Source organism: Callionymus lyra, chromosome 3 (assembly GCF_982586985.1).
Source record: "Callionymus lyra chromosome 3, fCalLyr1.hap1.1, whole genome shotgun sequence".
In the NCBI taxonomy this organism is placed as follows: domain Eukaryota; kingdom Metazoa; phylum Chordata; class Actinopteri; order Syngnathiformes; family Callionymidae; genus Callionymus; species Callionymus lyra.
Window position 1 is genome coordinate 10,436,824 of NC_141820.1, and position 10,338 is coordinate 10,447,161.

The following is a 10,338-nucleotide window of genomic DNA, read 5'->3' on the forward strand; positions in this document are numbered from 1 at the left end:
ATTTTCAACTATAACTAAACTATTTTTAAGTTTTATCAAACAATTCCAACCATAATAAAACAATTTTCAACTGTAATCAAACAATTTTCCACTATAACCAAACAATTTTCAACTGTAATCAAACAATTTTCAACTATAACCAAACAATTTTCAACTGTAATCAAACAATTTTCAACTATAACCAAACAATTTTCAACTATAATAAAACAATTTTCAACTATAACCAAACAATTTTCAACTATAATCTTACAATTTTCAACTATAATCTAACAATTTTAAACTGCAAAAGAACATTTTGAACTATAATCAAATCATTTTCAACTGTAAAAAAAAACAACATATTTAACTGTAATGAAATGATTTTCAACTGTAGAGAAACAAATGATCTAATTTCATCTTATTAAACAATATTTTTGTCTGATTATTCTTACTCTGTTAATATGAGTTACTTTGCAGTCAGACAGATGCCATATGAGCACAGATCCTTCTCATGTTTGAAATGTACATCAATTATAACATAATAATTAAAGAAACACACTCGTTTCTCAACAAATCGATAAGTAAGTAAGTAAGTAATATTTGTAGAGCGCTTCTTACAAGTTTTCTCTTAATCTTCAGGGACATCGCGGCCCGTAACGTGCTGGTGTCTTCCCTCGACTGCGTGATGCTGGGAGACTTTGGTTTGTCCAGGTACATGGAGGACAGTTCCTACTACAAAGGTACCACCAGTGTTTGAAACGGTTTTTACAATGTCTGTGCAGCGCGTTAGCACCATCTAGCGGTGACAGTAGATATAACACGAGAGGTGCGAGAGAGGGGTCTGGACATCTATTTGAAGCTCCCTTTGCACCTCATTACAATTGACCATCAAGAGTAAATTATAGAAATAATCCTTATTTAGTATTTAATGAAACTCTTTGTTCTTGTTCTTATTTTATTTTGATATGAAAAATTGCTGTATTTTCTGTGGCTTTTGGAAAAAAAAAAATTCCCGAAGGAGACCTCCTGAGGGATCAATAAAGTTTTACCTTACCTTACCTTAATGAACACAGTTAAAACGAAAGAAAAAATCCCAAACGTTTAACAATGCGACGATGACTGTCGAGACAATAGTGAGACGATTCATCAAAACAACCGTGTTGTCTTTGATCGCCAGCGTCCAAAGGAAAACTTCCCATCAAGTGGATGGCTCCCGAGTCCATAAACTTCCGAAGATTCACGTCTGCCAGTGACGTCTGGATGTTTGGTGAGGGTTTTTCTGGACTTAATGTATATTATTTGTGTTTCTATTAACCTTTATTTCATTTTAAATGTATCCGCTGTGCAGGCGTGTGCATGTGGGAGATCCTGATGTTCGGCATCAAGCCCTTCCAAGGAGTGAAGAACAACGACGTGATCGGCAGGATCGAGAACGGCGAGCGTCTGGCGATGCCGCCTCAGTGCCCGCCGACCCTCTACAGCCTGATGACCAAGTGCTGGTCATACGACCCCAGCAAGCGTCCGCGGTTCACCGAACTCAAGACGCAGCTCAAGTAACTTTTGTTTGAAAAGATGATTTCTTATTATTCTGAGGCTAAACGTGTTGATCGTTCAGCACCATCCTGGAGGAGGAGAAGCTCCAGCAGGAGGAGAGACTTCGGATGGAGATGAGGAGACAAGTCACGGTGTCCTGGGACACAGGAGGTCCCGATGAGGCGCCGCCCAAGGTAGAGACCATTAAGAGAGAACCTTCACGAGTGTCTTTTGAGACTCACTTTTTCTTGTCTGTAGCCCAGCAGACCAGGTTACCCCAGTCCTCGCTCCAGCGACGGCTTCTTCAGTCCCCAACACAACCACTTCCAGGTACGTCTTTTCTGCTGTGTCGGTTCTTAAACAGTTCTTAAAAAAAGGAGCAGAGTTTCTACTTCGAGCGTCTCCTGAATGGCCAAAAATCGGAGCTGCTTTTGACCAATCAGGTGTGAGTGTGTGTTTTGGTCATGTGATGTGTGACAGGGATGGGTGTCAATAAAGTTTTGAGACTTTGACAGTGGCGCACGCTTTTATGAACAATTGTCAAAAAGATATGACAAGTTAAAGCAATTGTTTTCATTGGTGTGTGTTGCATTAACAGATGGTTTCAAATGTGAAGTTGGAAAAATAAGACGGTACGGCTTCGTAGTATTACTCACCGAGGCGTATTACTAAAGTGCCTGATGGAGTAAACTAAAACCAGAATTAATAAATAAGGATTATAAGTAGCATTGTTGATTCATATACAATTTTAAGGATTTTAAATGCACCTTTAGTCCAGAAAATATGGTACATTAAGTCATGTGATCTATATATTTGTTGACTTTAATTTAGTTACTATTCGATGTGCGTCTACAAGAATAAATCAATTTTCGTAGACCGCCATTTTTGGTAACTACTGGAAGGGCTTTGCTGCAATAGGACTAAGAGGTGTTTGACTAAAGACAGAAGCCTCTAGTGGTTATACAGCTCAACTGCGTGTAACTGGTTACACACCATCCTTATTAAGTATCTAATAAACGTAGTTTGAATTCTATCGGATATATCTTTGCTAAGAGGAGAGGTTTAGGGGCCCCAAAAAGAGAGGTAGGGGCCTAAGAAGAAATGTAGAGGCCTAAGAGGAGAGGTGGCAGTCCTGTGGTCTTGCTCTTATTCAAGAGCTTTGAAATTTGGCTTAACTCACTTTTTACAACAACTTTTCGGTGCATCATCTACATAAGGGTTGACACCGTCCAAATCCACCTGCCGACTTCACTCTCCATTCACCCCTCACTCGCGAACAAGACCTCGAGATACTCGATACTAAAAATCTTGACCTGTCGCCTCAGTCGTCGGCTCACGCCGGAGGCGTCTTCCCCCCCGCCGACTCGTGGAACCAGCTGCGACCGGAACACACGGCGCCGTGGAGCACCGACGCCGAGGTTGGTACTTCCTGACCCTGACCCTGACCCTGACCCTGAGACGAGGAAGCTTGACCCCTGTTGTCGCCCACAGGAGGGCGTGAACGTGGGTCACCATCTGATCGAGGAGAGGCTGATGATGCAGCAGCAGCAGATGGAGGACGACCAGCGGTGGCTGGAGCAGGAGGAGAGCTTCATGGTACAACTGATCACTTATCAATATAAATATATATATATATATATATATATATATATATATATATATATATATATATTGATTATATACTGTTCACCTCCAGAAGCCAGAGACCAGGAACAGCAGAGGAAGCATCGACAGGGAGGACGGCATGTTGCAACCACCGGTCAGTGACTCTCTTGACTCTCTTGACCCTCTTTACAACCTCTTGAGTCCATGACCTTTGACCCGCTGTGCTTCCATCCTCAGGGTGGCTCTCAACACATCTATCAGCCAATAGGAAAGCCAGGTGAGAGACCCCTGATCCAATCACATGCAATTAAATATGAAATACTTTAATTAAGTTCATAACTGTGGTCGTCTTCAAGTATTTTTAAAATCCTTAATATTTTATGTAATTATAAAATAAAGCAGATTAAAAATAAAAATCAATCATGGTTTTATTAATGATTTATTTTCCTCCAGAAATTGTGGCTCCTCCTAAAAAACCTCCACGACCTGGAGCTCCGGGTCACCTTGGCAACCTGACGACTATCAGCTCTGTAGACAGCTACAATGAAGGAGTGAAGGTACACACACACACACACACACACACACACACACACACACACACACACACACACACACACACACACACACACACACACACACACACACACACACACACACACACACACACACACACACACACACACACACACACACACCCGAGAGTAAAGGTACACACATAGAAACACACAGAGCGAGTGAAGGTACACACACCGAGGGAGTAAAGTTATAAAAACACAGACACACACACTGAGGGAGTAAAGGTATGTACACACACTGAGGGAGTAAAGGTATGTATACACACAGAAACACACACAGAGCGAGTTAAGGTACGCACACATAGAGGGTAAAGTTATACACACACAGACACACACTAAGGAAGTAAATGTATATACACAGAGCAGTAAAGGTACACACATACACACACGGGGAGTGAAGGTATACACACAGACACGCACACAGAGCGAGTAAATGTACACACACTGAGGTAGCAAAGCTACACACACATACACACTGGGGGAGTAAATATACACAAACATATACACGTACTGAGGAAGTAAAAGTACACACACTGACAGAGTAAAGGTATACACACACAGCTACAACATATACACATATAAAGAGTTCACACAGGTTGATTTTTACACACAGTGACAGCCAGATGTGCACAACATATGTGTAGAAACAGACTCACAAAATGTGATCATCATTGTGTATGAAAATGATTTGATATAATCTGTCAACTGTTCAGAGCAACCGACCATTTATTTATGTATTAAATAAATAACAAATTAACAGATTTATTTCTAAATGTTTGTGATGTTTTCCTCTTTAATAACAATTATTTCTGAAAGTAAAAAATATATGATGACACTTTCTTGATGCAAAACTCAACAATAACTTTCATCACGAGTGTAGAAGCTTCAATATGACGTGTGGCTGCATGACGTGTGGCGCCCCCTTGTGTTTGGCTTTGGTTTAACGTTCTTTCCTTTCTCCTTCGTTCTCCTCTGTTTGTATTAAATCTTCATTTCAATCTGTTTTTCCATCTGTTTTCTTCACCAAAAACAAACTCCTGTCCTCTCCCTGCTAGCCTTGGAGGGTAAGATACTCCGTGTGTGTTTTGTTGTAGTGTCGCTGCAGTAGTATTTTATTCAAGTACCTCAGTGACGTCTGATGATTGAACGGTTGAATCTGACCTCGTTTGAATTTTAATATTTTTTTTTAGATTAAGTTGTTTTTATTGATACATTAAATTACAATATTATCTTTGTTAAAAGGGTTTAATTTAATTGTATTACAAGAAATAGAATAATTTTTAAACAAATTATTTGTTTTTTACACGTTGCAATTGATTTTCTAATTAAAAATCTGAATTAAATGGAAAAGACAGAAAAGGTTTTATACATTTTTTTAATTATTCAGTTTCAAAATGTTTGTTTTGTTGTTTAAAATAATAGTTTTTTCACATATGGTTTTATATACTCAAATACTTCAAATAATAATTGATTGTTTTTTAAAAAAAATTTAAAGAAGCTTTTTCACATATAGTTTTATATACTTCAAATAATAATTGATTTTTCTAAAGTATTTTTTTTAAGAAGCTTTTTCACATATAGTTTTATACACTCAAATACTTTAAATAATAATTGATTTTTTTTAAAGTATTTTATTTTTTAAATAAGCTTTTTCACATATATTTTTATATACTCAAATAAATACTACAAGAATAATTCTAAACTCTATATTTTATAATAATTATAATTTGTAGCCTTTTAAATTCAATATAAATTTCGTAAAAAGTAAATATGACACAAGAAGAATAAATTAAATAATACATTAAAAAAAATCAATTATTATTTAAAATAACAAAACATATTAAAAAAAATTGAATTGAATTATTATTTAATTTCAATATAGAACTTATTTATTTTAATAGTTAAAAACATGAAATGCTTAAAAAAAAACGTATATTATTATTATATAATCCAAGTTTCAACATATGAAATGTTAAATTCAACAATATTCTGACGTCACTGATTTACTTCAATATCTTTTCTTCAAAATAAATTCAAGATCAAATTCCAACTAGAAATTAACTTGTCGACGATGTAACGTCTGTGTTAGTTCGGAACTAAACCATCAGCTAGCATGCTAAACCTAGCTCCGCTAAACCTAGCTCCGCTAAACCTAGCTCCGCTAAACCTAGCTCCGCTAAACCTAGCTCCGCTAAACCTAGCTCCGCTAAACGTAGCTCCGCTAACACGCGTCGTAACGTTGGACAACAACACGCGTGTTTGTGCGTCGCTGACCCACATGTCGCTCCAGTTGCAGCCGCAGGAGATCAGTCCGCCTCCCACCGCCAACCTGGACCGGTCCAACGACAAGGTCTACGAGAACGTGACGGGTCTGGTCAAGTCCGTCATCGAGATGTCCAACCGGATCCAGCCGGCGGCGCCGGAGGAGTACGTGCCCATGGTCAAGGTGAGCGTCTTTATGTCGCACGACGTTCTGAGCGTGACCCCTAACCCCGGGCTTCATTGGTGGCTGTGGTTCCAGGAGGTGGGTCTGGCTCTGAGGACGCTGCTCGCCACGGTGGACGCGACGATACCAGTACTGCCGGCCAGCACACACAGAGAGGTGACTCATGGTGACACGTTATCTGACCTCTAGGTTTCAAAGTCTCTGTTCCATTGTTGACGTCCTTCTGTTCTTTATATTTTATATTCTCACTGTATTCATTCTAATTTGTACTTACTGACTGAGAAAACGATTTTATGTTGTACACAGCGCTTAAAAATATTTCCCAATTTTAAACTACCGTGTCCCACCGCTAGGCTTCGTAGTATAAGGTCGTGTAGTAATACTCTGTGAGGCTTTGAAGTATTACTTTGAGTGGCTCTGTATTATTTCTCTGCAAAAGTCCCGTAGTAATACTCCACAAGGTCTATAGTATTACTCTGTGAGGCTTTGTACTATTACTTTGTTAATCTCCACTGCAACGCAAGGCTTGGTAGTAATACGCCTGGGAGCTTCGTAGTATAACTCCTGGAAGCTACATAGTATTACTCTGCTAGGCGTGACCGCACTACAAGGCTTTGTAATTTTAATCCGCAAGGCCACATAGTATTACTCTGGAAGGTCCGTAGTATTACTCTGTGAGGCTTCGTAGTATTCATCTTTGTGGCTTTGAGTATCACACTGGAAGGCTTTGTCATTTTACTCTGAGTGGCTTCATAGTATTTCTCCGCAAAAGTCCTGTAGTATTACTCTGTGAGGCTTTGTACTAGTGCTCTATTAAACTCCACTGCAACGCAAGGCTTCGTAGTATTACTTTGGGAAGCTTTGTAGTATAACTCCGGGAAGTTACATAGTATTACTCTGCTAGGCTTCACCGCACTAAGAAGCTTCGTAGTTTTAATCCACAAGGTCCTGTAGTATTACTCTGGAAGGTCACGTAGTATTACCCGAAGCTTCGTAATATTCATCTTTGAGGCGTTAAGTATTGTTCTGTGAGGATTCCTAGTATCACTCTGCGAGGCTTTGTAATATTACTCTGAGTGGCTTCATAATATTCCTCCGCAAAAGTCCTGTTGTATTACACCACAAGGCTTCGTAGTTTTACTCCACATGGTCTTGTAGTATTACTCTATGAGGCTTTGTAGTATTCATTTTTTTTATGCTTAACTGCAATGCAAGGCTTCATATAATTACTTTGGGAAGCTTTGTAGTATAACTCCGGGAAGTTACTTAGTATTACTCTGCTAGGCTTCACCGCACTTCGAAGCTACGTAGTTTTAATCCGCAATGTCCAGTAGTATTACACTGTGAGGCTTTGTACTATTACTCTGTTAAGCTCAGCTGAAACGCAAGGCTTTGTAGTATTACTTTGGGAAGCTTTGTAGTATAACTCCGGGAAGTTACGTAGTATTACTCTGCTAGGCTTCACCGCACCACAAGGCTTCGTAGTTCTACTCCACAAGGTCCTGTAGTATTACACTACGAGGCTTTGCAGTATTACTCCTCTAGCATTCGTATTTAGAAATCTATGATGCTTTGAGTATTACGCCGTGAGGATTCGTAGTATTACTCTTCAAAGCTTTGTAGTATTACTCTTTAAGGCTTCGTAGAACTTTGCGAGGCTTTCTATTATTACTCCGCAAGGTCCCGTAGTATAACACCATAGTATTGACTGACTACGGAGCCTTGCGGAGTAATACTACGAAGACTCATAAAGTAACACTACCAATACTTATGGAGTAATACTTCATGTGCTTCAAGGATGGCAGCTGTTAAGAGACACGTCTATGAAGTGAATTCCAAACTCATTGATTGACTAATACTCTGTAACTTGTGGTACAAAAGTAAAAACCGAGTATTCCTTCAGATCGAGATGGCCCAGAAGCTGCTGAACTCTGACCTGGCGGAGCTGATCGCCAAGATGAAGCTGGCGCAGCAGTACGTGATGACCAGGTGCGTCCCCTCTGCACCCCCACAACCTCCCCAGATCCGCTCCTGACCACGTTTTCTTTCCCCCCCCCGCCAGCCTGCAGAAGGACTACAAGAAGCAGATGCTGATGGCGGCTCACGCTCTCGCCGTAGACGCCAAGAACCTGCTGGACGTGATCGACCAGGCCCGGCTCAAGATGATCACCAGCCAGCAGTGACTCTCGCGGACAGAGAGAGAGACTTTTGAACAGAAGAACCATCTTGTATTTAACTTTTTTTTTTTGTATCGCAACACACTAGCCTCTCTGGTTACATATCCTCGTAACATGTGTATAAAAATATATTTTATTTAATTAGGACGAGCTCCGCGGCTCGTATGAAGGACGGACTCGTTCAGCACGACTGGAACTGAAGAGCCGGTGCAGGGTCGTGAAGATCCTTTTTTTAATGTACCTTTTTTTTCTAGTGTCGTCCGTCGTCCACCGGTCACTACATCGTCTTCCAGGCTTTTTGTAGGTTTTTATTCTGGCCACGAACAAGCCCACGAATATCCACGCGATATTTTTACACTGAGAACTTTATAGTACTTGTATCAACTTGTACACGTTAGCCAAATGAGTTATTTATGAGTCCAAGATATCAATAAAGTTTTTTTTTGTACGTCAGTCCACTCCGGGTCAGGTTAGAATCCGTTTCATGATTTACAGTTTCCCCCTCAGATGTCCCTCTGGAAGGAGTTTCACGAAAACAAAATAAAATGTTTCAATTAAATCTGTTTATTATTATTTGTGTTTATTTGCTTTTATATTCATAAATATAATGTTTTAGGATGTGTGTACTGCCTCTCACCCTGTGTAGCTGGGACGTGATCCTTGAAGGAGAGTGAATAATAAAGCAAGTTTAGTGAAAGGCGAAATAATAATATATTAGGTTAAAGTTAGTTTAACAAAAGATGTTTCCGCCCGGTTTCGAACCGGGGACCTTTCGCGTGTGAGGCGAACGTGATAACCACTACACTACGGAAACTGTTGAAGATGAGTGAAGAAAGCAATATAATTATATCTGATTATCTGATATAGCGATATATTCACAAATTTTGTAGGGAAAGTTTAAAAAACGACTTTTATTATTTTTATTTTTTGTCTAATTTTCGCTTAATTATCGAGAAGACGGTTCTCTAAATTAAAACTATTCTTCAGTTTTGACCCGTGATCCGTATATTTCCCACCGTTAATCTACGGTTGTAAAAATACGTTGCGTAACGATGGACTATTAAAAAAGTAATACAAGATTTCATGTTAATGTCAAGATTATAGATTACTTAATGATATTCGATGTACACAATAGCGCCATCATGTGGTGACAGGAAGTAGGACAAGATAACAATTTTCTCGTCTTTACTTTTCGCTCATTTAAATTCCCCTTTATCTTTTTTATATATACTGTATGTATTTATACAAGTTAGTCTTTTAATTTTTTTAAATTTAATTTAACACCCACTTGACAACCAAAAATAACAAGTTACAAAAGTTGGTTGAAGTTCGTACCCACGTGTGTGTACGCTAAACATAAAGTACAAGTTTTCAGTCCTGAAAAACTCCGTAAATGCATATCGTCCCTGTTTTGAAAACGTTCTCTGCAAAGTACTCGTTACCATTGAACTGCTTTCAGCCTTGAAGAAAATACTCAATTTACGTCAAGTTTAATCAAACTTTTCCCAATTTGTCACATGAACCGCGTTGAACAGCAACGTGCGTCTGCGCTTAACAGTCCCACCTGAAACCGCTTCAGGTTCTTCAGGTTCCGATGTGATTGTGTGTCAGCTGTGAGTTTGAGAAGTGAAACCAATGTTTATATTCTAGCATTTCCATTTTAATACATATTTTATTTTTGCCATTTGTACATTACAATACATTAAAAATCCATCTAGATTTCTTTTTTTTTTAGTTTAAAATTTGAGAAATAGTTTCCCTTTTTATTTCAACCTCACTTTATTTTCCACATGGATCTGCAGCAGAGACTCGTGTCAATCTCTTGCATGTTTGAAGGTTCAGAACTTAATATCACTTCAAACAGGATTAAATGTTTCTTTGCATCGTCTTGATCTTCAGTCATGTTGACAGCAATATTTGAATCTTCATCTTCAAAAAAGTACAAAGTAAATACTCGACTGAGACATTATCAAACAATGTTGGTTTGTAAAACAAACATAAAAATCGAGACCAACTCAAGTCA

The 10,338-nt window shown here is 38.9% G+C and overlaps 1 protein-coding gene and 1 non-coding gene across 9 annotated transcripts in view; one reads left to right on the top strand and one right to left on the bottom strand.

The window, feature by feature from the left end:
* LOC148083263 (focal adhesion kinase 1-like) overlaps positions 1–8,874 on the top strand; it is a 58,977-nt gene extending 50,103 nt beyond the window's left edge. For all 8 annotated transcript variants that reach the window (XM_087786426.1, XM_087786424.1, XM_087786425.1 and 5 more), the window contains 14 exons: positions 619–719; positions 1,157–1,246; positions 1,328–1,532; positions 1,595–1,706; positions 1,771–1,842; positions 2,838–2,930; positions 3,004–3,108; positions 3,209–3,271; positions 3,355–3,394; positions 3,571–3,674; positions 5,983–6,138; positions 6,214–6,294; positions 8,042–8,127; positions 8,201–8,874. In XM_087786426.1, coding sequence (XP_087642552.1) covers positions 619–719; positions 1,157–1,246; positions 1,328–1,532; positions 1,595–1,706; positions 1,771–1,842; positions 2,838–2,930; positions 3,004–3,108; positions 3,209–3,271; positions 3,355–3,394; positions 3,571–3,674; positions 5,983–6,138; positions 6,214–6,294; positions 8,042–8,127; positions 8,201–8,321 — 1,429 coding nt within the window. In that variant the 3' untranslated portion in view covers positions 8,322–8,874. The remainder of the gene's footprint in view (positions 1–618; positions 720–1,156; positions 1,247–1,327; positions 1,533–1,594; positions 1,707–1,770; positions 1,843–2,837; positions 2,931–3,003; positions 3,109–3,208; positions 3,272–3,354; positions 3,395–3,570; positions 3,675–5,982; positions 6,139–6,213; positions 6,295–8,041; positions 8,128–8,200) is intronic.
* Positions 8,875–9,056: 182 nt separating this feature from the next.
* trnav-cac (transfer RNA valine (anticodon CAC)) lies at positions 9,057–9,129 on the bottom strand. The gene has a single exon. It is a non-coding gene; the product is annotated as a tRNA-Val (tRNA).
* Between the last annotated feature and the right edge of the window lie 1,209 nt (positions 9,130–10,338).